This window comes from Rhizoctonia solani, chromosome 6 (assembly GCF_016906535.1).
Source record: "Rhizoctonia solani chromosome 6, complete sequence".
Lineage (NCBI taxonomy): Eukaryota > Fungi > Basidiomycota > Agaricomycetes > Cantharellales > Ceratobasidiaceae > Rhizoctonia > Rhizoctonia solani.
Window position 1 is genome coordinate 950,669 of NC_057375.1, and position 25,005 is coordinate 975,673.

Consider the following 25,005-nt stretch of genomic DNA (forward strand, 5'->3'; position numbering starts at 1 on the left):
TTTTTCCGGGGCTTGGGCGCTTGTGTCTGGCTAACAAATTCTTTGATGCACAGTACCAGTACCCGGCCGCGGCACAGTACATACGAATTTCTTCCTTTTCGTGTCTTCGGTATATACTTGACATACGTGGTGGTATTCCCGGTTGCGTAGGGAAAGAAAAATCCATGTGCATTGCACCGCCCGCACTGCCGCGGCCGAGACAAAATTGAGAAACTTGATGTGCATGTGATCGGACATTTTACACACAGCCACTACTCCATATCGGACCAGAACAAACGCAAATACGCCGAGCGATACCCGGGACGCGAAACGAGAGCATTGCACAACCGATCATTTGGAGCCATACATACGAAACGACCAATACACGCACATGAAGAAATTTACTCAAAAAGTTCAAAAAAGGGTCTTTGTCTGTCGTGAGAATGAGTCCGAGTCATAATTTCCCAAGACTATATGTGATCCAGCTAGAGAATAAAGACTGTACCAAGCATAGCCCCTACAACGCCTACAAACATCATACCTGCCCATGTCCAACCAAGGGAACCGACTCGTCCAACAGCTCCTCCAGTCGAACTCGCCGCCGTACTCGTAGCTGTCGAACCAGGGACAACACTAGCCACCGTTGTTGTCGCTGCCGCTGTCGGTACCGTCGGAGCAAGCGTAACGCCCGCAACCGCATTCTTCACGCTCGAATAAAACTTGCAGGAGCTGCTCGGTGGGATCGGATGCGCAGCAGGCGTCGGACCTTGTCCCTGTTGGAAGGTCGAGGATCCGTAGATGCCCATAGGTAGACCGGTATCGCCTTGGCAGTCTTCGAACACGCCTTGGGTGTAGTTGGCGGGTATGTTCCAGTCGCAGCCTGTTGTGGGCATACGGAAGCGGACGAGCGAGTGGGAAAAAAAAAGTAGGGGAAGATGCGAGGCAAGGTGAGTAAATGGAATAAAAGGGATATAAGAAGGCGAACCTTGAAGGTCGTATATGTGGTTACAGTGGTGTTTAGGATCGTTTCCGTCGTCTCTGCATGCGCGTATGCAAAAGTCCGTAGAAGACATAAAGTTCTAGCATCTCGCATTAGCTCCAAGTGAAAAGTTATATTTGGAAATGGAGAACATACGGTCCATTCATGGTATTGCTGCCATTTGCCGTACGATTTCCCGAATACTAGACCGCCGTGTGGGTTTCCTAGGCCATCTGCGCCTGTATGTATATCAATAGTGTTAGAACCATGATGAATGAAGAGGAAGTAAAAGAGGGGACATGCCATGTGGATCGAGTTCACCTCCCGAGTCGCCCTTGGGAATATTCAATTTTGTCAGATCGCCCCATCCTGTGACTTGCACATAATCGGGTGTCTGGACAAAGTGTGCGCCCTAGGTGAAATAAAATAAAATAAAATAAAAATAAAAATAAAAAAACAACGGTATTAAATATGGTGCCATGTTAGTAATTAAAAAGTAGTGCGATGCCAAGGACGAAACAAGCCACCCCGTGGCATGTCCGGAACGAAACCAAGCAGCATGTCAGATCTCGACAGGGATCACGAACAAAAAAGAACAAAACGAACCGTGATAGTTCCGTCTGGAATTAATCTCGTTCCATATCCGTCATTCAAACACCAGGCAACCATGATCTCTTCGACCTGTCCGACCGAAGAGTTGTGTCCGTCGGTATACGGAGGTGCCCATAAACAAAAGTCTATCAAATCGATTTGACGAGAGTTTAGGTTTCCGAATGGAACCAGGAGCCAAGACTTACCATTAACAGAGTTGATGTATACGTTTTGACTTGGCGCCGAGTCGGGTGTAAGCCAATAGCGAGGGGCGGGTAAAGGAAAACGTACCACAAGGAAGTCTGGGAGGCCTTGGTACTGCATTTGTTTGTTCCAATCTGGCCTTTTTCTGTCGTATCTGGCAGATTGGTAGGATCGTATGTGGCCGTGTCTGTAACAACGTCAGAAGGGGAGACTCGAAAAATAGAAGAGAAATACATTGGCCATGGGTAAATGCGACGAACCCCAGAGCAACAAGAAAAGAGCGCATGGCGAAGCAGACAGGGCTAGCCTGGTGAACAAGTCAGGGTTTATAAGGCGCGGTTAGGAATGCAGCGCATCGGTTCTAAAAATACCAGAGCGATGCTTGGCAATGAGTCCCCAGTTGTATGCGATGTATCAAGTGAGCAAGCGCTTAGCAAACAGGGGAAGCTGCAATCAGGGATCGTCGCCGATCAAGGGTGCGGGTTCGTGGAGACAACCCAGTTGATCGGATACGGAGGAGTGTCGGGGGTCTCTGTGGGGAGATGCTTTTCTCTGGTTTCTGAAGGACCGACGACCATCCATTCATTTGCCTGGGCGTTCTTACTCAAGATATTTAACCGGACCACTCGTTTGCCCCTGTGTTTGTCACTTTCCTACGACCCCCACGACCACAATGGTGTTCTTGCATGTGTCTGCTGTCCTTGCTCTCGGCGCTTTCGTCGCTGCCCAAGAGTCGAGCACTGACTACCAGAACCCGAAGCTGGCCAAGGTGTTGCTGTACACCTACACCGATGGGTATGCCCCTATTGTGCCTCTATATGCCTTGGCTCACATCTTCCAGGTTCCGACACGACTCGATCCCAACGGCCATCCAGCAACTGCAAGTATGGGCCCCATACTACAATATCTCGTTCGACGCAACCGAGGACCAGACCAAGTTTCGTACAGACAACTTGGCCCAGTATGATGCCCTCTTGTTTGTCCATTCGTCTGGCAACAGTGAGCATTGCTATTACACCCCTAATTACACCCCCCCTAACTTGGTCTAGTATTCGATACGCAGGGTCAGACTGCGTTTGCAGACTATTTAGCCAAGGGCGGCAATTATGCGGCCATTCATGCTGCCTCGGCCGCATATCTTGAAAAACCATGGGCACCATGGACGCAATCTCTCGGAGCGACATTTGATCACCATCCTGCTCGCCAAACCGCTACGTTTGTCAAGGAGACCACTGGTCATCCTGCTACAAACCCGACACCCGACAGGTGGACGTTTGACGAAGAGGTCTACAGCTTCACCACTGATCCTCGCAAGCTGGGTGCCAAACTGCTGTTTTCAGTCGACGAATCCACGTACAAAGGTATGTCCCTCACCCCCCGTTCTCTTCTCCATCGTTCCTCACGACTGACACATCCTGCTTCCAGAAAACAATGTCGTAGCAGCCCAAGGAAAACCTCACCCAATCGGTAAGCCTTCTTCGACCTTTGATGATATTTCAAATATCTTATTCTCTCAATCCAGCGTGGTACCAAGACTACGCTGCCGGCGCCGTCATCAAAACCGGTGGTCCCGGCCCAGGCGTCCCCGGTCGCTCGTTCTACTCTTCCCTGGGACACAACAACTCTACGTGGATGGACAGCACATTTATGAAGCACGTCATGGGCGGTCTAACCTGGACTCTTGCGTCCAACACGACCCGCGTCGCTTCCGGCCTGTACGGTGGTGCGGAGCCCACGGTCCATACTGGCGCGTCGAGCAATGTGACTTCGGCCGCTGTTGCCGCGTGGGCTCCTGTTTTGGGATCGGACCAGACGGCGCCCCCGCCTCCTCCGCCCAAGACGACTCCGACCTCGAGCGCAGGGCCCGAGTCTACTAGCGGAGCCAATACGTCGTCGTCGTCTTCTGCTGGTGTACGACCGGGTATGCAGTTGGGTGCATGGGGCGTTGTAGCTGGTGCATTGGGGGCTGTTTTCGCTCTTTCGCTCTAGTCTCGTGTCCCTTGGACAAGACAGTTTTTTGGAACTTTTTGAACTATTGACGATGGTTTAGTGACAATGTCTTTCACTGTATGGGATGTATCATTCTGATGTCATGTCCCCTTTTTTTCTTGTCTCTCGATGTACATTTGACCCACTCGAGACGCGCCTCTCGTTTACCCCTATGCATTCACTTTTTGGGAATTTTTTTGTTTTGTATGGGCTGTTAGTGTTGTTCATTTAAATTGTATCATTTTTGAGGCATTTTTTTTTCTTGAGGGGCGGGTGGGGCTAGTTTGGGCAAAGCGAGTGTCGAGCGGAGTTTCATGCGTCGGACTAATCTGCGAAAATGTTTTGCCTGATGAGAGTGGGGCCAGATGGACAGTTTCATGTTGATTCGGCACCGAGAGACTTTATTATTCAACGTTCAAACATTGAAACGTCCAACTCGGCCGACATCCAGCGCTATATATAATGTTCGAACATTCCGTGACGGGTGTGGTTTACCCTGACTATCTGTGCATACATTTCAAAATGGATGCTTTGCATATACCTGTCAAAAATAGCACAATATGCTTGGCTGGACTTTGGGGAGTGCCGGGGCATCTCAGGGGCCACGCGATCACGTGTGGCACGACGGATGTTGTGTCCCGTGTCACCGACAATTGTGCCTGACGGGATTGGCAGCTTGGTTGCCCAATGTAATGGGTTTGCTTTTTGGGAGAAGGAGGGAGTTGTAGGTATGTATTTCATTTGGGAAACTCCTTGGGCGGAACAGTCAGCCCCATTTCTTGATTTGTTTTTTTTTTTTGTTCTGTTTCTGGGACTGTCTTTGTGAACCTTGTCATTATATGGTTCGGCAAACTTTGTGGATATGAACTTAGCAACCCGGAGTCAGGATATGTTAGTTCGAGACCCAACGCCTGTTTTTTTTCCCTACAGCACGCGCGAAATTTTCGAGCCCCTTGCCGTAACGATGCCGTTCTTTCAAGGTTGCAATTTGTGTGTCCAATACACACACATGTGTTATTATCGAAGTTCTTTTTATCTCCCTTATAGAATCTATCTTTACTCAGCTCGGGCCTAGCTCGGGGATTGTACCATTATCATCTATGCGGGGGGAGATAAATGGAATGGAAACCATCATGAATTCGAAGGGCGTACATTCCAAGAACTGCCGACTTTTTTTGTCTTGCGCATAACAGATTCGTATCTTCTTGACATGTAAGAAACAAAAGGCCCATAACCCATTTGGTACTGGAGACCAGGACCTCTCGGCTTGCGTGAATCCACGACTGTATGTAGACTGGGATTCCCAAGTTCTACCCCGCTTTCTTCTCCTTCGTCTTGCGCAATTTGGGGTCCTACCTACTTGCAGTACAAGCGCCGGACCCGATCAGGCTGCCAATTTACGTTTGTATTGTATTATAATATCCATCCTCACCCCCCGTTCTGGACGGATATCTCGCCGAGATCATCTAGATCTCGTTCTTCGGGTGTAAGGATCGTGGTTCCGCAACGAGGCAAAGGTAATTATTTGTCCAATATTCTCGGTATACTTTCCTGATATGTTCATCGTGTCCAATGTGAGCATTTTTACAACGTGTAGATGTTCGACGTCTAGATGCACGAGAGTTGGAATGTAAAGCCTTTTCTTCTATTCATAAGTTTATCCGTTATATCCTTTTTTCCTGGGAATATGTTTGAACATAATGAATATGGAAAAGGTACAGGCGCAAGTGTATGCAATTGCAGGGACTGAATAGAGGGTGTATAGCACAAGCTGCGCATCATCAGTCATCATGATCTAGAAGGAGTACGTCGTTCAGGCGAGGGCATATTCTTGATTCGTCATGAAATGCCGAGCGCTCTTCTCGAACGCGTGGGATACATACGCATACACAAAGTTGTCGTAACTAGAACCTTTCAAAACACACGTTTTGGCTCTCGATGCGCACGATAGGCTAGATCTATGCGTACCCGCGGCGATCATTTGTTCTTCTAGATACCTGCCCGTGCATATCGATTAGCGCTATATCGGAAGATGGTAAATGAATTGACGGGAGTCTGTGCCGAGATTGACTTGAACCTGATGGAACATGCGTGGTTAACGGTGAGCGGTGTGATGCACCCTTGGTTCCCCCAATGATGCCTTGGCACAAGACCTCATGTAGTATATTTTTAGGGCCGATTCAGATCTTGGTCTCTAAAGTAGCGTCCAGAAGTGTGTATTCAATGACTTGTACGTACAAACACCCTGGCGAGAACATCACTCTGGGGGTTCGGGGATCCCCCGAAAAATGTTCTGGTCCGTCCTGAGTATCAGCAGGTCTAATTAACAGGTCTACAGCTGCCACACACACCGCTTTTTTGGAGGGTCCCCATTGCTTTCGGGGTCTCGGTTGTCACAGACACGCGTTTGTTGACAGCAGCTGGACCTGATCATCATTTCAAATAGACGCGTTGCGCGGTAATCGGGACTGTAAGAGTTAGACGCTTGGATTGTGTGGGTGAGCGTGTGCCGAGGCGTCGTTTTTTAGCCTTTGCGAAAGATACGAGGCTCTGCAAGTTACATTGGCACAATTCAGTTCTTTTCAAGTTTTTTGCGAATAGAGGTCAAGCACCCACAAGGTTTATTGCTGAACACACGAGGTATCTCGTCTTGTGCATTTGGATGGAGGCAGTCTGCATGTGGTGTCTATTGGTGGGTCTAGACATCTTGAGGCAAGTATCACGACTTGAGCCTTGTATTGAATAAAAATATCACACTTCTGAATCTTCGGCGTTCATTCTGATCAAGTCGATTAAACAATGGTATTGCCTCAGAATGCGATTGGCAAAGGGGTATACAATTATTTGATATCACGGATCATGGTGAATTCAATTACTGCTTCCTATAATGTGATTATCCGGGACCGAAGGGTCACTGGGCTTGTCCTTGTCGATTGCAATACCGACAAATGTGGGAAACCTAAATAGAGAGGTTGAAAACCAGTGCTAATCGCCCGACACTGTTCCTCACCTTGGTACTCCATCACGAGTCAGTTCTTGGAAGCGATATGTTACAATGGTCCCGACTTTGGGCGGTACACGGCGTTGTTTATCGGTCAATCCTGACCCAACGCTAAATTTCTGAATCCTCGGGGTTAGTTGGAGCGTTGACTAATAATGAACGAATGCCGATTACCTTGCCAGATGCCATTACGCATTTAAGGGCGCCTGTCACACCTTTGTGCTTGCCTTTGCCGGGTTCGTACCCAACCACTTCGGCCTCTCCATCATAAAACGTCTACGATGACTGTATTCAGACAAGCTAGAAACCAAAATCTCGCCGACTCACCTTGACTTTAAGGAGTGAAGACGAGCGTTTCCCCTCGTATTCACTTCCCGGTTGGCGCAGCATAACTCCTTCGCCTCCATCATGCTCCACGTCCTTGAGAGTCTCCAGAAGATGATCCCTGGACTTGCACATGGTCTGTTCAACGACATTTACTTGAGGAATGTTTTGAAAGTGTTTCTTTAGATAGGTAACACGTTCTTCGAATGGCTCCGACCCACGGGAGGGGATGTCGAATATCTAATAAAAGTTGAACTATGTAGAAGCTAGAGTGAAGTATTGGGCATACCTGGAAGGTAATATTCTTCCAGTGAGGAGAATTGGCAGTCTTGACGATTGACACTGTGTCCTGAAATTTCCCGCGCCCTCCGAAGAGCTGTAGAATGCCAAGTTTAGCACATGTGAACCGATGCAAACCCTGTGAAAAGGTTACCTCTCCATCCAATGTAACATCCTTAGGAAGACCTAGGGTTTTAATTAATATGAGTTTGGGAACTATTGGATTAAACTTACGGTCAAGAAACTCCTGCGGGGGTGTGAACGGATTGCCGAGCCGACTCCACATTTTCTTTCCGTCATAGTAAACACTACAAAATCATTAATTGGGAGCTGCAGTTTGGAATGAATATCTCTTACCGAACGCCATCTAACTTTTCACTCATCCACCATCCAGTGGGGTCGCATCCCGTTGCTAAATCCCACTTGACCGCCAGCAGTAGTTGAGGGACGGTCTTGGTACTGCCACCTCCATTTCCACTCGAATTTGCACCATCCTTCTTGGCTCGTTTGGAAGGCCGACTGTCCTTGCATGAAGGCGAGTTGGAGCCATCGGGGTTCTTGAGTTTCGCACGGGCTGCTTCATACTCTTCTCCCAGAATACTTTTAATATGTTTGCATGAGCGGGCGTTGACAGGGACGCCGCCTTGGTTGCGCCATGCGGGGCAGGTGCAGTAGTAATGATCCCAAGTACGCTTGATCTTGTAGGTGGAAGAGCTAATACCAATTAATCTCGAGAATTCGGACCTATCTTTGAGTGACTCACCTGGTTTGACTCTTGGCTTCGCGCTCTTCTCCATCGCGCATGTACACTTTTGGTTTTATCCCGTTGATTTCCGCAAGGTCGTCGGCATCTGTGGCTGGTGTATCTTGGTTGATGTTCGCGGCGTCCTCATTGTCAGCGGAAGCTTGGGGTACGTCCTCGTCGTTCTTCTGATCCTCGGCAGGTTCATCGTCGGAATATTTACGTTTACTAGCGCGTGTAGATCGTGTTGAACACCCTGAAGGAGCGGATGAGTTGCTGCTGGGTGGTAAACTAGCTTTCTTTGTGCTCTGGGTCCTGTCAGCCGGTTTGGGTGCAGGTTTGTTGGACGAGGTTCGCGCGACCTCGTATGCGTCACCCAAAAGCTCCTTCAAGTGCTTGCAAGTCCGTAGTTCTACCTTGACGCCACTCTGAGTGAATTTTCCCGTTCAGAATGGCTATCAACTTGGCGTTTAACCGGATTACTGACCTGATTTCTCCAGGCGGGACCTGGATAAATGTTCCATTACTTATTAGATGCGCCAGAAGCAGAGGTTGCGAAATTTCTTACAAGAACAGTAGTAGTGGGTATCAGTGCGCTTGGTGGTATACTTGGACCTGTACACAATATAGGTCACGAGCACTACGCATGATATAGCATACTTACCTCGATTTTGAAGAGCCGGTTACTTCGACCGATTCGCCATCAGCCAAAAGTCTTTTTGGTATCTCTCCGCCAGGTAGAACTGCCAATGGGTCGGACATGGTGGTTGGGAACAGTGGCTTTGTTGGGGTGCTACGCCCGTATTCAATCCCATAGTCTCAGTTCGGGCATCCTGGCCGTGCTCATCATGTTGATCCACAAGAAGGTCACGTGGATATTTCGTAGCAAATGACTCCCCAAATCAATCAAAGGTAAAAGTCCAGCACACACACGGCCCCGAAAAACGTAAGCAACTTTTGGATAATTTGTCCTCCATACGTATCCTCTTTCCCTCGAATAGCTCACCAAATATAGGAATGGATATCAGCTTATAACCCAGATTCTGGTGTATGCGAGAGCGGGCATACTGTGTCGAATGTCAATTGTTATACCTGATACCCGATTTGCGATACTCATGGTATTGTCGGAATATGTACTCGTAGCCTTATACACTTATTGGAAGAAAACAGAGAAGAAAAAAGAGGTGTTGGGCATACTTAGGATTGCCTTATCAGATGCTCTATGTGCGTCTGCTACCAATTCGTCCAAGTCGAACTTGCCGTGGCTTACAGTTGACCGTGGATATACTATGTTTGGTTGCTTGATTGATAAGCGGCCAAATATGCAATAATGATCATGCACGTCGAAACACTATACATCAGTCGTCAGGCTAAGAACCAAACCCCGACTGGGCGCCTTGGGAGCTTCTCGTGGATGAGACGTATGTTACGGTCTCTCTATGTTACTGTTTTACCTATGCACGCGAATATGATCCAGAGTCGAGTTCAAAGTTTGCCTGTCTGCTCTACGCCGTCGTCATCAAGGTCTCAAATGTCTCGTGGAGTTCAAGCTCTCAAAATTAACAGACGCGACCCCTCCTAGCTCCGCTGCATATGGGGTAAATTTGTCATTGCTAGAAAAGAACAGGTCCGGGGGAACCGGGAAATATAAGATCTTAAGAGTACCCGGCATCGTGTTGCCACGCCCTCATCGACTCCTTACCCGAACAACTCATTTTTTTCCACTCCTTATTTTTCTGTAAGATGCGCACTTCGCTTTCTTTTGTGGTGTTGCTCGCCGTATCAGCCAATGCGGCTCGTCGTTCCTCTCATTTGCATGCGGCCCAGCGAATGCACCGACGTGCACCAAATAGCGATAAAAGTGGGATACCTTTCCAACAACCGTGCAAACTCATCGTGCTGAAAGCTCCGTTTACAGAGATCGTCGTACAAATGTTCGGCTGGAACTGGAATAGTATTGGAGATGAATGCGTTCAGTTTCTCGGCCCTACCGGTGTCGGATTTGTGCAGGTCAACCCTCCTCAAGAGCATCTAGCCGGCGACCAATGGTGGGTGGATTACCAGGTAGTCAGTTATCAACTCCAGTCAAAGCGAGGGTCACGCGCTGAGTTTGCGGGGATGATCAACAAATGCAAAGGGGCGGGTGTAAAAGTCATGGTTGGTATGTGACAAATCTACTCCAAAATGGAACCTTGGCTAATGTTTCCCAAGACACCATATGGAATCATATGGCTGGTGTTGACAACGGTTAGTTGAACTCCCGTGAGGCTTTCTGATTATGGCTGAATTTTTTGAAAGGCGTTGGGACTGCTGGAACTCGTAAGATAGCCCTAAGCTCATCCCAACTACGGGTCTAATAGTTGCAATATAGAATTCAGCCACTATAATTACCCTGGCTTGTATCAGTGGAATGTGAGTGTATCTGCAACAACGAATTGACCGCGTTCTCACCGATATAAAACAGGATTTCCACCATTGCGGTATGTAGCTTGACGGTATTTCAACGGTCATGAATTTACAGAACTCGTGTTCCATACAGGATTAACCAACAATGATGATATTCGTAAGCGGGACACATGGTGATGATATATATATGCTGACTGCCTATTAAGAAAACTGGGGCGATACCGAGCAAATATGGAACTGCGAACTATCCAACCTAGCAGAGTGAGTCAATTTCCGTCACAGAGTTCATTCTCTCAAACACACACACAGTCTCAACTCCAACTCGGAATACGTCCAAGGCAAGCTTGCGGAATTCACCAACGACTTACTCAGCCTAGGTGTTGATGGGTTGCGCTTGGATGCAGCGAAGCGTGAGCATCTAAGATGATAAGTAGAGCTACGAGCTAAGCAATCACAGATATTCATCCATGGGATATTGGCCAGGTTATAAACCGGCTCTCGCGTAAACCAGACTATATCACGCAAGAGATTGTCGATACCTCTGGCTCTATGGTCGGCATGTATACTGGTATCGGTGATATCCAAGAGTACGAAAGATTCGTGCATATAGATTTTCTCGATACTTAATTGGCCTTGTCTCAGGTTCCGCTATTCTGAAGCGCTGAGGGACGCATTTAATTGGAACGGAATTGCAGGATTGAGAGGAATCGAAAATCGGGGTGGGTAACCATTGTATCCAACCAGAACCTATCCTGATAGTATTGGTATAGGGTGGTTGGCATCCAACTTAGCCAACGTCTTTGTGACAAACCATGATCAGGAACACGACGGAGCTGTCCTTTCGTATAAATCGGCGAGCAATACCTATACTCTGGCTCACGTTTTTATGCTGTGAGTCGGACAATATTACTTCCCCTATTTATCTGGTCTCACTAGATAAGGTTTTAGATCTTATCCCTACGGCACCCCAACTATCCTTTCCAGTTATACTTTTAATGACAAAAATGAGGGTGCTCCAAACGGCTGTAGGTACTTAGCTGCATGATAAGATAATACATATCAATATTGATGGAACCAGCATACGGAACTTGCTACGGTGCGGGAGGGGTGAACAACTGGTGCGTTTTTCTTACAAACTATGCTATGAAAAACACTAAAGGGTCCACCTCAGGTTGTGCCAACACCGCTGGACTCCTATCGCCGGAATGATTGGGTTCTACAATCAAGTTGGCAACGCTGGTTTGACCAATTGGGCACAAGGATCCAACCAGCAAATCGCGTTTGGTCGTGGTAGTGTTGGGTTTGTTGCTATCAACAACGAGAATTGGGAGTGGACGTCGACTTTCCAGACGTCCCTCCCGAGCGGTACTTACTGCGACGTGGCAAGTGGGAAGAAGGAAGGCAACAACTGCACTGGAGGAAGGTACGATGATCACTTTTGGCCGCATTACCATCCATATTTAACTGATTTCTTTTTTGTTTGTCGAACGTAGTGTTGCAGTCTCTAATGGCTCATTTACCGTGACCATCCCCGGTCGCAGTGCAGTTGGCTACCATACTGGCGCCAAGTATTGATTTACTTACATTGCTCTAATTACGCATCATTTTGGTTACTCCACTGGCAATGGCGTTTGATTTCGAACTCGCTTACAGTAGATATTAGGGTATTAATACTTAATCAATATATTCCAATCCTCGTCGCTATATGGGCGATCAGATGTCAGGCCTAAATAATGAGAGAACGTAGTATTGTATTTATCTGTATTACTATATCAGAGGGAGCAACATCCCTATCGGAACTGGTATATAGAGTTGTACGGAGCTTACACGTGCAGTTCACACTTGCGCCGTGCCCGGGCTGTCTCGCGCGCATATATCCTCATCGCCTATTTCTTTCCTCATCCCCCCTGATTCAGTCCACGAAACGAGGACTTCGGGTCTTTGCTGCTGGTTAATAGCATTATGGGATAAAATTTCCCGCAGATCCCAGGGCATGCATGCAAACTGATAGATATACACTATAATAAAGTCTCAAGTGTTCACTAGATTACCAATCCCATATGCAGCGCACGGCTTTAAAATCTGTTTCATCGGGCCTAACGAACCTCCGTTCATTTATTATTTTTATTTTTATTTCTGCACGTTTTCATTAGAAACTGTTCTATACACACTTACCAAATCATTCAACTTTGAGCTTGGAAGTACTCAAGTCGTCTAGCTTATGTGTGCTTTTGTAGCTCCCTGTGCCAAAGGAAGAAAGGAGCTATTTAGTGAAGGAGAGTACCCAACGATTCCTTTGAAGGCATCTGTTCTATAAATTCAGTCAAAATAGCGTTACTTCTTGGCCATGGTTCAGAGTCAGATTGTTCACAAATGAAAGGAGGCACGACTGGCTAACGTCTGCCATCACCTAATAGATTTTTGGTAGAGCGAGTTTGGTTTGTCACGGAAAGTAAACAGGGCCGATAGTTAAGTAGGGGAGTAATTTCACCATTGCGGAAAGAATGCTCGGTTCTCCGGGAATTATAGATCGTAGATAATAGGTTTGTCCATTCGCTCTCATGGCGTAGCTCGGCCTTAATAATTGAGCCCCCAGTTAACATAGAAGCACGTATCATACAAACAGTTCTTCGGAAGTTAATTCAAACGATCCTCGCGTGTTTCAATGATGTCACGTGTATTCGCCGTCTCTGAAAGGAAACCAAGGGTCCAGACGTATCGCGTATATAATATCGAAGGTGCGTTCGGGCTGTCCTCCCAACGTCTGTTTGCTTGTTTTATCATTCTTTTGCATTTCATTCTTTTTCTCGATGTTCACTCGTACTTCACTCGCGTCTCTTACCCTCCTTGCTGTCTCGGCGAATGCTACTCGTAACTGCTCTGGCTCTGATGCGCCCTTGGGAATACATAGACGGAGTCCGAATAATGACAATAGTGTGTACCCAGGTCCATGAAAGAGCTACAATCTAACTCTCGGACTCTGCTATCTGCCAGAGGTTTTGGTACAAATGTTTGGCTGGAACTGGAAGAGTATCGCCGCTGAGTGCGAATCCTTCCTGGGACCAGCAGGTGTCGGCTTTGTCCAAGTCAATCCTCCCCAGGAACATTTAAGTGGTGACCAGTGGTGGGTAGACTACCAGGCAGTCAGCTATCAGCTTCAGTCAAGGCGTGGTTCGCGCTCCGATTTTGCGGAAATGGTTGGTCGTTGCAAAAGCGTAGGCGTAAAGGTCTCGGTTGGTGTGTACATATCCAATTCAGGTTATAAACGTACACTCACTAGCAAAAGATATGATATGGAATCACATGGCCGGAGTGGAGAATGGTGAATATATCTAAGATAGAAGCGTATCTTTTTTGGACTGTGCTCATGATCATTTTATAGGTATTGGTAACGCTGGAACTCGTAAGTTTAGACCTTTGCCTTAGCGAACCGCTTCAAATCGATGTGTCACAGACTTCAGTCACTACAACTACCCTGGGTTATTTAGTTGGAACGTAAGTCTTTCATAGCTCACTTGATACGTTTATTGACTAGCTTACGCAGGATTTCCACCATTGCGGTACGTTTGTAAGATATATACTGATAGCCTACTAATGGAGCTATCTTCATTAGGAAAGACCAATAATGATGACATCCGTGAGTGGTTCGGCAGGGCAGTCAAAAGGCATTGATGCTAAATGGCTCTTTAGAAAACTGGGGCGATCGTGACCAGATTTGGAACTGCGAATTGGTCAATCTCGCCGAGTGAGTCTGAAACTACAACGTGTTTATGTGTGCTAAGTCGTAGAATAGCTTGAATACTAGATCAGTTTATGTGCAAGACAAACTTGCTGCCTTCACGAACGACCTTCTCACTCTTGGCGTCGATGGATTACGCCTTGACGCGGCAAAGCGTAAGATCGTTCACCCCAATTTTTCCCATATCTCAGTCAGCCTATGTAGACATGCACCCCGATGATATTCGTGCGATTATGGGCAAACTTTCCCGCCGACCACTCTATGTTTCCCAGGAGATCGTCGATACTGAAGGGTCTCTAGCTGGCATGTACACCGACATCGGTGATGTTCAAGAGTATGGATATCGTATATGCACTATACACCCAATACTAACACCAGCCTAAACTAGATTCCGGTACCCAGAGGCACTAAAGGCTGCATTCATATCAGATGGAATCGCCGGACTTCGTGGGATTGAGAACCGAGGGTGGTTGCCATCCAATTCGGCCAACGTCTTTGTGACGAATCATGACCAAGAGCGAGGGGGTAGCGCATTGACTTATAAGTCAGGCAATACGTATACGTTAGCCCATGTTTTCATGTTGTAGGTCACTATTTTTATCAGCACGGGTTCTTTTTTGCCAAGGTGTCTCACCACGTAGGTCATTAGGTCCTATCCCTATGGCACTCCAACTATTCTTTCCAGTTATGAATTCAATGATAGCAATGCGGGAGCTCCTAATGGTGGTAGGTGGTCGTGTATATTTCAAGTTTACTTGATTTATTGATTTCAACTGCAGCATATGGTACCTGCAATGGTGCCGGGGGTTCTAATGGCTGGTGCGTCCCCAGCTGTTGCTTTTGCTAAGAGCGTTAACAAAACCCACGTTAGGCTATGTCAACACCGTTGGAATGCTATCGCTGGTATGATCAGATTCTACAACCAAGTTGGCACTGCCGACTTGAACAATTGGGTACAAGAATCCAATCAGCAAATCGGATTCGGACGCGGAAGCACGGGTTTTGTAGCCATAAATAACGAAGACAGAGAGTGGGCGCGTACTTTTCAGACATCACTCCCAAGTGGTAGCTACTGTGATGTGGTGAGCGGTAGGAAAAGTGGTGGTGACTGCACCGGCGGAAAGTAAGCATGTTTTGGTTCAATTCGTTACCAACTATTTCCAACTGAACGCACTTCTATTTACAGGGTGACAATCTCCAACGGCTCTTTCACTGTGACTGTGCCCGCTCGCACTGCGCTTGCCTACCACACTGGTGCCAAGAGCTAACTGCTTCGTTTTTGCCCCGCCCTTATTCTATATAATCAAGACCCATTTATTCCGTCCTCCATATAGCAATGTCATTTAACAATGTTTCAGTTGTGGTAGTATAGAAACCTGATTAATTCACGCATTTACTTTTCCCATCGTCATATTCGGTCTTTCAGCTCAGGCACGGTTCTCGGCTCCATGTCAATTGAATGTCAGGCACTGTCGTACATGGCTGTCATCGAGCAAAAACGAGGAAGGGACCTGAGGCTTGGGCAATCTCTATAAAGGAGTGGTTCAACATTCGCCTCCCTCTATCCTCTTTCTTTCACTTCACCGTTCGTTCTCTTGCACAATGACCATTCGTAATTCTCTCATTTCACTCACATTCCTTGCTATCGCAGCCAATGCTGCTCGCAACTGCTCCGATTCGCATTCAAGTTTGCGAATGCACAAACGTGCGCCGAATTATGACAAGAGTAAGCTCACGGTTATACTTCTGCACGGGCTAACACCCGAATCTTTTTTCGCTTAGAGGCTTCGGTCCAAATGTTTGGCTGGAACTGGAAGAGCATTGCTGCTGAATGCGAGCAATTCCTTGGTCCGGCTGGCGTCGGGTTTGTTCAGGTAAATCCGCCCCAAGAGCACATAAGAGGAGACCAGTGGTGGGTAGATTATCAAGTGGTCAGCTATCAAATCCAGTCAAAGCGTGGATCACGTTCCGACTTTGCGGAAATGGTTGGCCGATGCAAAAATGCTGGCGTGAAGGTTTCCGTCGGTACGTGCTCATTGAGCTACCATATGGTTAACCGAACTCACCTGCTCTCCTATAAGATGTAATCTGGAACCACATGTCTGGCGTAGACAATGGTTTGTTCTGTCCTTCTAGTACAGTGCACCTTTCGCTCGTGCTGATAGTATTCAATAGGCGTTGGCATCGCTGGAACCCGTAAGCCCCGTTCTACTGCGCCATGCCATCGAAACCAATCAGCTAATCAAAACAATTTCCAGAGTTTAGCCACTATAACTACCCTGGATTGTACAGTTGGAACGTGAGTCCTTGACATCCAATGTGGATTCTATTTATTCACAAACAAGATGTAGGATTTTCATCATTGTGGTGAGTCCTCTAATGACCTGGCCCCCTACCCAGAAGAAACTTAACTTCATGTCGTAGGGATGACCAACAATGACGATATTCGTAAGTTTACTACAAACGGAGAGTCGGATATAGGCTAAACACACGGTAAAGAGGACTGGGGTAACCGGGATCAAAACTGGAATTGTGAATTGGTTAACCTGGCTGAGTGGGTAGTCTCTAACCCACTTTTGGGGGCATTGCTGATATAAAGGTAGCCTAAACACCGGTTCGGAATACGTGCGCAGCAAGTTGGCTATCTTTTCAAACGATTTGCTCTCCCTTGGGGTCGATGGATTTCGCATTGACGCGGCGAAGCGTAGGCCATTGATCACAAGCTTGTTCTCGAGTCTGACCGTCGCCTTTATATAGATATGCATCCAAACGATATTCGTGCAATCATGAGTAAACTTGCTCGTCCGCCACTTTACATTTCCCAAGAGGTCGTGGACACAGGAGGATCCATGGTCGGCATGTACACTGATATAGGGGATGTTCAAGAGTAGGTGGATTATATGCACCAATTACCTAGTACAAACACAGCCCGTTGTTAGATTTCGATACCCGGAAGCCCTGAAGGCGGCTTTTAGCGGAGGAGGAATAGCCGGGCTTCGTGGCATTGAGAACCGAGGTAACTACTCTAAACAATCTAGTGGTTTACTGAATGTTCTAGTTTGATTGGTTTAGGCTGGTTGGCATCTAGCTCGGCTAATGTCTTCGTCACGAATCACGACCAAGAGCGGGGAGGCAATGCTCTCACGTACAGGTCGCCAAGTAACACCTATGCTCTAGCTCACGTTTTCATGCTGTCCTACCCCTACGGTACTCCGACCATTTTGTCGAGCTATGGATTTGACGACACTAATGCTGGCGCTCCTAGTGGTGGTAGGGTAAACAATAGGTTATTTGCACTTCTACTGACTGAACCTCTGCTCCCTCAGCATGGGGCTCTTGCAACGGCTCTGGCGGCGCCAATGGCTGGTTATGCCAACATCGTTGGACCCCAATCGCCGGAATGATCAAATTCTACAACAAAGTCGATGGCACCAACCTGAACGATTGGGTGCAAGGCACCAATCAGCAAATCGCGTTCGGGCGAGGCAATGCCGGATTTGTTGCTATCAACAACGAAGATTGGCAGTGGTCTCGTACTTTTAAGACTTCGCTTCCGAGCGCTACTTACTGCGATGTGATTACTGGCAAGAAGTCTGGAAGTAGTTGTACCGGTGGAAAGTCAGTATCTCGTATTGCGTTGCATCAAACACCCTCGCTGACTATATGCGCGTCTACAGGATTACGATTGCCAACGGATCCTTGACCGTGACTATTCCTGGCCGGAGTGCAGTTGCCTATCACATTGGTGCTAAGTACTAGGGTTACCTGGCGATAGTTTTCTCTTGCGCGGGACAGCTTTTCTGACAAAGTTTCCGCGATCTGGACATATGTTACTATTTCCCTAATACACACCATTGATTATCCCATCATTGGACCCCTGGAGCGAGGGCTGTCCTAGAAAATGCATTGAAAGCCCTCATGAAACTATCTTCGATTTGAATGCCGCAACTACATGAACACATCGGGCGACGCTAATCCTCTGCCACCCCCCAAGAGCACCTTACCAGCACAACCTTGTCGTCTTGTCAAGTATTTCACGAAGAATCTGAACCATGGTAAACATATGGATACATGATTCGAACTTGGCATAATTTTTGCCAATATCGACCTTATTCTTCGTTATAACTGTGTGGCAATGCTACCGACTTGAACAAAAACATCGGCAGTTTTGCGTTTAAGCGTGTTGGCGCTTATACTAGTTGCAAGTCCAATACGTCTTTCGAATGTAGATATGAATATCAAGAGCATTTATTCCGGAGTAAAAAAATTTAGCAGAGTTACAGTAACTCAGGATCGATATGGTCTGACAACCGGACTTGAGGGTAGAAAAGGTGGGAGAGGGATAGCATCATATATGTAATTGCATATAGGCCAGACCCGCTGATGCCCGTCTAAGTATGGCAATTGAAAGATCACCCACGAAGCTCACCTTAGGAGCCTTAGGCCTCTTCACCGCACATCGGACTTGCGAACAGCAATTTGGCTTGCATTTATGATGAACTTCCTTAATTTGCAATTTTTAATGATCCGCCGTGCACCACAAGACCACACAATCAACCCTCGACGCGTGTCAACAAAAACATTGTGGCAGCTTTGTTTTCCGATTGTGGAGCTATGTTTATAGAATAGAGAAGACGAGATGTTGTGCTACGGAGTGGAAATCTAGACTTGTCAATCTGAAAGAGAGAAAAAGACGAAGAAGTTTTCTTGTAAAGTAAATAGCGATTACTCCAACTGAACTTGATCGAACACTCGACTAGATATTGAAAACACAAACGCTACTAGGGCAGAAAGAGGAGAACAAAAAAAGGTGCACAGCAAAGCTAGGGCCAGACTACATGGGCAGGTGGGCGGATGGAGATTGGTAGATGGGATGCGAAGGAATGTCCCGCGGTGAGGTGTTGATTGAACTACAATTGACGGCAAATAGATGGTGTGTGGATATAAGTAAAGGTATGAGGGTGGGCGCACAGCAACCAGGAGGTGAGGAGGAGGAAGGAACAACAATTAAACGTCGACATAGAGTAATATGGGTTCGCCGACACCTTCGATCTCTGGTATCACGCATTTTAAGTCGAATGCCTAGAGAAACATTGCACTTGAACATGAGAGGATAGGCAAGAAGATCGTTTCGCCTTACCTTGGCAAGCACGATCTTGAAGATCTTTTGGACATTAATGCTCGCGCTCGTACTCGAAAAGATCAGACTGGCATGCATTGCTTTGGCAAATCGCTTCGCCTGTTTTGTGATTTCCTCCTGTTCGTCTCGCGGGAATGTGGAGAAGGTGTCAAATTTAGTTCCTATTAGGAATGGAATTGCCGTCTACGTGGGTGCGATGTTAATGTCGAGGCTGATGAATCAGAGACCGAATCAAAACAAACCTTGTTAAAGCCCCTTGCCTGCCGGTACCATTCCTTGACCGAGTTGAGTGTTGACTTTCGGGTAAGATCGAACATGAAGAGAATAGCCACCGCGTCGTTGCACACCAGCGGCAACATGTTCACGAATTCTCGCTGACCTGTAAACTGGTAAACACGGACAAGTCTGTGGAGAACAAGCGAGCAATGTACCTCCCAAGTCCCATATAGAAAATGTGATAGTTGTTCTCCGGACGGATATTGTCTTCTCCATAAAGTTAACGCCTGGAGGGGGTGAGCGTAGATCAGAGAAGGGATATAGGTACATACCCAGCGTTTGGATGTAGTCCTCGTCGAAGCTGCCCTCGACATATTTGACCATGAGACTGGTCTTTCCGATCTGTGAATCGCCGACCATGCCAACCTTGATGACGACGCTGAAATCCATGTTGAATATTTGTTTTGAGTATTTCGTTTCAATTTTCGACGGGTATTCGAGATTTGACACACCTGTTCTTCTCATCGCCGTTGGGGAGCAAGCCAGTCTCGTTAGTAGGAGAACCGGTGGGGTTAGAGGCCATGATGGGCAGTTAGTGGTTGAGGGAAAAGTTGAAGAATAACGAGCGACTGGTCCGAGATAAGAGAAATTCGAGGCGCGCAGTGGGCGGTAATCAAGCGGCAGACCTATGACTGTCGTAGGGCACATCCAACACCAATCAAAATGGAGAAAATATCAGCAAAAAAACGAAAAGTAAATATTCAACATATCTCTTACGCACGCAAGGAGATTGCGCAATTGGCACAGGTAACGCTAAGTGGCGCTTCGTGAATAATACGTGAAAGAGAATATATCGAAGAGAAGTTATATGACGCTAACGCAGGAATATTGTCCCTTCGCCGTCGTCGCCGTCGTCGAGTACAAGGGCATTTCCACCGCATTCCCCGTGACTCAGGGTTCTCATGGATTCTGTCCGGATTAGGACGGTATCCTGTCGAGTCAACTGTCAACCATCATGTCCCGACTCCCTGACGATCTTTTCTTCGACCTCGTGCGTGCAGATGAGATTGGGACTGCTCATGAGCTTGAGGCGGCGGGTGAGCCATAAACCAAGTTACAACAGACTTATATCGACGTTTGGAACTCAGGGTACCCTCTGGATGAAGCAGCTTCTCTTGACGCGTTGAAGTACATTGATTATATTTTCCCCGCCTCTCTCACTCAGGCTAGCCTATTTCCAGGTATCGCCAATCTGTCGCGCCTAATTTCTTTCTGGGAGCCTATCTCCCCAATCCTCGCACCCTCATCGGGTTCATTGTGTCAACGCTCTCCCCGTCGCCGACGCTCACGCACCATTCAATGGAGGTACACGAACCAGAGCCGAAGCCCTCGTCCGTTTGCATACACTCTGTCTGTGTCGCATCCACATATCATCGCCGCGGTATAGCCCTCAAACTTCTTCAAGAATACCTCGAGCGAATGGAAAAGATACTAGACGTTGCGCGAGTGCTTTTGATATGCAAGGCGCCTCTAAAACCCTTGTATACGCGTGCGGGGTTTGCGGAAGTCGGTCCCAGTGCGGTTGTTCATGGCCAGGACCCGTGGTTCGAAATGCGCAAAGACTTCAACCGTGACCAGCCCCCTCAGGCTACTATATTAGCCGCACTTCAATCACAGTCCACGCGTCCTAAATCTGGACAGCGAGCATATGCGTCATTTGAAGACCCGTTTATTAATTTGACATACGAGGACCAATCCGTCAGATACAACACTTTCAAACTCACCTGCCCCCGCTCACAATGTGGGAGCTTGATCCTTTTGCGAGGCGTAGGCGTGTGGACTCCGGCTCAGAGAACCACGATCTACCCAGAGATCTTCGACTCCCCCAATCCGACTTTCCAGTTCCATTACCGGAAGAGCCAACAGGCTGGTGGCTCGTCAAGCCTTCCCCGATGCAGTTCGAGAATATTGGGTTTTCACGCGCTGTGGGAGGAGATGGAGGAATCAAGTATCTGAGCTGCGCCGAATGCGACTTGGGGCCGCTTGGATGGTGTGTTGAGCGTGGCCCCACAGAGTTTTGGGTGAATGCAGGGAGGGTTGGGTATCGAACTACATAGAGGCACGTGAGCGGGATTATGAACCTATGAACCAAACGAGTGTTGAGGAACAATTTTTGATCTACTCAACGCCTGTATAGTCATACGCTACCAGCCAAATGCGAATGGCTCACCTGACTGTCTTGGCGGAAGATTAAGGTCAACTACCAAGATTTTGAGATGACAGGATGCCGTACTACAACTATCTCGAACGCTGCGGACCCGGATTGTGATGTCAATTCATGCGGCTCCGAGATATCAATGCTGATCGTGGTGATCTCCATAAAACTCATAACGTGGCAAGCTCCACCTTTTGTAGATTATATGCGCGCATGCGATGAAGCTAAGCTGCTCTGTTGTGCCCCAATAGCTTATCATCATCGAGAGACTACCAGATCGCAGGCGCGAACTTCGAGGTTGGGGTTTAGAACGCTTCATCCTACCTAAAGACAGAATCGCCTTTTCCAAAGAAAGGAGCGTAACTGAACTTGCAATTGCGCCGCAGTTCATCATCCTGTTTCGAAGCGCTTTACATGGTATATAGATTTCTGATTGCGCTCACACTCAAAGGTTGTGATGTCACTCGTGCGACAGGGAACCCCTTTGGTCACGAACTCTTTCGTCATACATGGGGCTCAAAACGGAATTGATTCGGAATGTAGTTTGGTCCTTTTGATAACAGTTCTTTTACACTTGCACTACTGGCCAACGTGGGACACTACACCAACCGAGCTCCGAAAGTTTTCCAGCAGGGGGACCGTCATTTAGGGCCCACTTCTTTCGAGCGAATGGCCTTGCCTACGGGAAACACTCGGAATGGCACACTATCTATCACGTCATTTCCCAACCGGATAATATTGTAGCTCATGTAATTTTTAATAAGAGAAGTCCTCTCCGGTAGTTTGCATTATTGTACACCTCCTGTGAAGATAAATGTACAAGTGTTCAAATGCACCCACTTATTCTTGATTGCTCATTGCTCTCAAGAGCTCGTCATACAAACTTGACGTTCGGGTTGGGTCATTCTTGCGAGGTGGAGGGAGGGGTTGATCTAACATATTTAGAAACGTGACTTATGAATCAACCGCAATTTTAACGGAACACGGGTCCAGGAACACATTGCACAATGTTCTGGAGTTTCCCCTTGTATAAAACACCCACACCTGCCTAACAATCGTCAACTGTCAATTCAAAATACGTTTCCCGCCATGTCAAACACATCTCAAACTCCGTCTCCCAACTCACAGTCTGTGTCTATTTCCAGTCGTTTCAACCTCGACTCTTGGGACATGCATGATGCGGACGTGCTCTTTTTAACCCCGGACCAGGTATTCTTTTACGCACATCGGTCTATACTCCTATCATACTCCACCAATTACTTTGGTGGTTTGCTGGCTGAAGATTCTGCGTGCGACAACGAGGAAGTCGATGTTACCCAGCCCATGAGCGACGTCGATTCGTTCTTGAGCATCGAACCCAAGCTTGTTGTAGTGGACATTTATTCGGAGGTCTTCAATGTTGTACTTTTAGCCCTTTATCAGTTCTCTATACAGGAGTTTATGCCCTCGAGCCAAACACTCCGAGAAGTAATTTACGCCCTCGCGAGCCTCGGGATCGACCCCAGCATGATTGCACATACCAGATCCGAGTTATATGGACTACTCCTGAAGTCCGCGGCCGCAGATCCGCTACCTATGTACGCTTCAGCAGCGCAGTGCTCCTTTGAGCCATTAGCCGTATCCGTCAGTGCGCTGACTCTTCGAACACCACTACACGAGATCACTGAAGAACTCGCTCAGCAAATGGGCCCTGTTTATTTGAAACGTATATTCTGTGAGTTGATTTTGAGCAATTTTTTCAGGGCTTCTACTTACTCCTAGTCATAGTTCTCCACCTCGGTCGAGAAGCTGCATTGAGAAGAATTGTTCTTCCACAGCCAAGTCTTCATCCACCTGAATCGAATCTTAAATGCGACACCCAATCTCAGAAATCCATCCAGCGAGCTTGGACGCTTGCATCGGCGTACGTTATCGCTCAAAATGATCTAGGAGGTGTAAACGAAGTGATTTCGTTGTTGAACACACAAATTGGGTGCTCGGACTGCAATCGCAGCTTGCAGGAACGTATATCGAGGCTAGTACATGACTGGAGTGCAATAAAGTGCACGATATAGATTTAGCTTTCTCAGGGCTTAATGAATTGGTTGTATTTTAGTTTTAGTTATCACTAGGTCTTTTGTTTCTTTTATTTTGAACCTTGTATCCGTATATGTGTATTGTTAGGGTATTTGAACAACTAAAAATGTTGGATCACCAACAGACTTTACCTCAGCCTGGTAAACTGATCACCATAGTTTCATGTAAAGCCGGAGCACAAACTTGTCAATTCAGTAATTCCGTGTCAGTGTCTATGTTGTGCTCAGCGAAATACTTCCGAAATAATTCCCATGGTACAAATACATACAGGTGTTCAGAATCACCCGCTAGTATGCTTCTCTGATGGCTTGGGTCCAAGTCTGGGTCAATCGACATATGATACCCTTGTGCTATTATTGAATCACTCCGTTCACGGTCGTAGGACCAGGACTAGGTCAAGCTGAAGTTGCAAATTCACAGTTATGTTTAGGATGGCACCAAGGTCAGTCGAACTAATTCAGTTTTGGTACATGGCTCTCGAGCTCAGTGATTCGGTTATATGCATTGATATTTGGTTGCTTGTTTGATTTGGGGTGTTAACATAGTATATCATGGTATTTTTACATACTTGACTTCAATTTTGTTAAATATGTTCACGAATAAACCATACCAGTGCCAACACTTCTGAGATTTGCAATTCCAAATTTTAATATACGCGAGCCACGGCGTCAAGTCCTGCACTTACGTCCTTTACTGCTGGCTGTATATATGCCAGTAGCTATTTTTGGATAATTTCTCAAATGGTGCTAGAATAATACTGTACGGTAGTAGGTAACTCGGCGGACGATAGTACTCGAGCTCGTGGTAAACTATGGCTTAGTACAATCACGCACCACCTTACATCTCCGATAGAACATAAGGCATGGAAGGCCACCAACGTTGACGGCCCCATAACAATTGGAAATTTGGCATGCTCCACAAGCTTCTGCGCCTCAATCAGGTAACTGGCTCCCAAAGAGTCCATGTCGATTGGCCCAGCTCTCAACTATGCAACCATGACCCCAAAAATCAAATCTTGCATAGTAAACCTAACCAAGGATATCCCTCCTTCAAACGCTACCCTATCCCTACAAATTTGGGATGCCCAATCAATGGGGCACTGGGCGATAGCAGCGAATCATGGCC

At 47.2% G+C, this 25,005-nt stretch overlaps 9 protein-coding genes across 9 annotated transcripts; 6 read left to right on the forward strand and 3 right to left on the reverse strand.

Annotated features, from left to right (window-relative positions):
• Positions 1-464: 464 nt before the first annotated feature.
• On the reverse strand, positions 465-2,039 carry RhiXN_05756 (uncharacterized protein; the record flags this gene model as incomplete). The annotated part of the gene is made up of 6 exons (XM_043325572.1): positions 465-1,058; positions 1,115-1,197; positions 1,280-1,370; positions 1,565-1,695; positions 1,756-1,940; positions 2,014-2,039. The coding sequence occupies 6 exons, from the start codon at positions 2,037-2,039 to the stop codon at positions 465-467; spliced, it is 1,110 nt and encodes a 369-aa protein (XP_043181004.1).
• Positions 2,040-2,426: 387 nt separating this feature from the next.
• Positions 2,427-3,742, forward strand: RhiXN_05757 (uncharacterized protein; the record flags this gene model as incomplete). The annotated part of the gene is made up of 5 exons (XM_043325573.1): positions 2,427-2,548; positions 2,595-2,752; positions 2,803-3,114; positions 3,179-3,220; positions 3,276-3,742. The coding sequence occupies 5 exons, from the start codon at positions 2,427-2,429 to the stop codon at positions 3,740-3,742; spliced, it is 1,101 nt and encodes a 366-aa protein (XP_043181005.1).
• Positions 3,743-6,610: 2,868 nt separating this feature from the next.
• Positions 6,611-8,850, reverse strand: RhiXN_05758 (ATP-dependent DNA ligase; the record flags this gene model as incomplete). Its single annotated transcript, XM_043325574.1, has 12 exons — positions 6,611-6,701; positions 6,753-6,862; positions 6,918-7,019; positions 7,071-7,307; positions 7,357-7,443; positions 7,501-7,532; positions 7,581-7,654; positions 7,704-8,060; positions 8,110-8,516; positions 8,576-8,595; positions 8,657-8,703; positions 8,753-8,850. 12 exons carry the CDS (start codon positions 8,848-8,850, stop codon positions 6,611-6,613), a joined length of 1,662 nt encoding a protein of 553 aa, XP_043181006.1.
• Positions 8,851-9,831: 981 nt separating this feature from the next.
• RhiXN_05759 (alpha-amylase) lies at positions 9,832-12,069 on the forward strand (the record flags this gene model as incomplete). The annotated part of the gene is made up of 15 exons (XM_043325575.1): positions 9,832-10,249; positions 10,300-10,335; positions 10,387-10,407; positions 10,460-10,500; positions 10,553-10,568; positions 10,628-10,651; positions 10,701-10,755; positions 10,804-10,904; positions 10,952-11,081; positions 11,137-11,213; positions 11,265-11,385; positions 11,443-11,519; positions 11,573-11,612; positions 11,666-11,917; positions 11,988-12,069. The coding sequence occupies 15 exons, from the start codon at positions 9,832-9,834 to the stop codon at positions 12,067-12,069; spliced, it is 1,491 nt and encodes a 496-aa protein (XP_043181007.1).
• A 1,235-nt stretch (positions 12,070-13,304) lies between these two features.
• RhiXN_05760 (alpha-amylase) lies at positions 13,305-15,501 on the forward strand (the record flags this gene model as incomplete). Its single annotated transcript, XM_043325576.1, has 15 exons — positions 13,305-13,428; positions 13,489-13,731; positions 13,781-13,816; positions 13,877-13,897; positions 13,949-13,989; positions 14,039-14,054; positions 14,108-14,131; positions 14,185-14,239; positions 14,300-14,388; positions 14,438-14,567; positions 14,622-14,816; positions 14,883-14,959; positions 15,013-15,052; positions 15,105-15,356; positions 15,420-15,501. The coding sequence occupies 15 exons, from the start codon at positions 13,305-13,307 to the stop codon at positions 15,499-15,501; spliced, it is 1,425 nt and encodes a 474-aa protein (XP_043181008.1).
• A 334-nt stretch (positions 15,502-15,835) lies between these two features.
• Positions 15,836-17,992, forward strand: RhiXN_05761 (alpha-amylase; the record flags this gene model as incomplete). The annotated part of the gene is made up of 14 exons (XM_043325577.1): positions 15,836-15,959; positions 16,016-16,258; positions 16,315-16,350; positions 16,409-16,429; positions 16,492-16,532; positions 16,585-16,600; positions 16,658-16,681; positions 16,733-16,787; positions 16,837-16,937; positions 16,991-17,120; positions 17,173-17,249; positions 17,306-17,503; positions 17,560-17,851; positions 17,911-17,992. 14 exons carry the CDS (start codon positions 15,836-15,838, stop codon positions 17,990-17,992), a joined length of 1,440 nt encoding a protein of 479 aa, XP_043181009.1.
• A 1,248-nt stretch (positions 17,993-19,240) lies between these two features.
• On the reverse strand, positions 19,241-20,172 carry RhiXN_05762 (small monomeric GTPase RhbA; the record flags this gene model as incomplete). The annotated part of the gene is made up of 6 exons (XM_043325578.1): positions 19,241-19,315; positions 19,374-19,556; positions 19,616-19,752; positions 19,805-19,876; positions 19,922-20,028; positions 20,102-20,172. The coding sequence occupies 6 exons, from the start codon at positions 20,170-20,172 to the stop codon at positions 19,241-19,243; spliced, it is 645 nt and encodes a 214-aa protein (XP_043181010.1).
• A 432-nt stretch (positions 20,173-20,604) lies between these two features.
• On the forward strand, positions 20,605-21,605 carry RhiXN_05763 (GNAT family acetyltransferase; the record flags this gene model as incomplete). The annotated part of the gene is made up of 3 exons (XM_043325579.1): positions 20,605-20,686; positions 20,738-20,777; positions 20,831-21,605. The coding sequence occupies 3 exons, from the start codon at positions 20,605-20,607 to the stop codon at positions 21,603-21,605; spliced, it is 897 nt and encodes a 298-aa protein (XP_043181011.1).
• Positions 21,606-22,893: 1,288 nt separating this feature from the next.
• Positions 22,894-23,830, forward strand: RhiXN_05764 (uncharacterized protein; the record flags this gene model as incomplete). Its single annotated transcript, XM_043325580.1, has 3 exons — positions 22,894-23,518; positions 23,572-23,747; positions 23,798-23,830. 3 exons carry the CDS (start codon positions 22,894-22,896, stop codon positions 23,828-23,830), a joined length of 834 nt encoding a protein of 277 aa, XP_043181012.1.
• Positions 23,831-25,005: the final 1,175 nt, after the last annotated feature.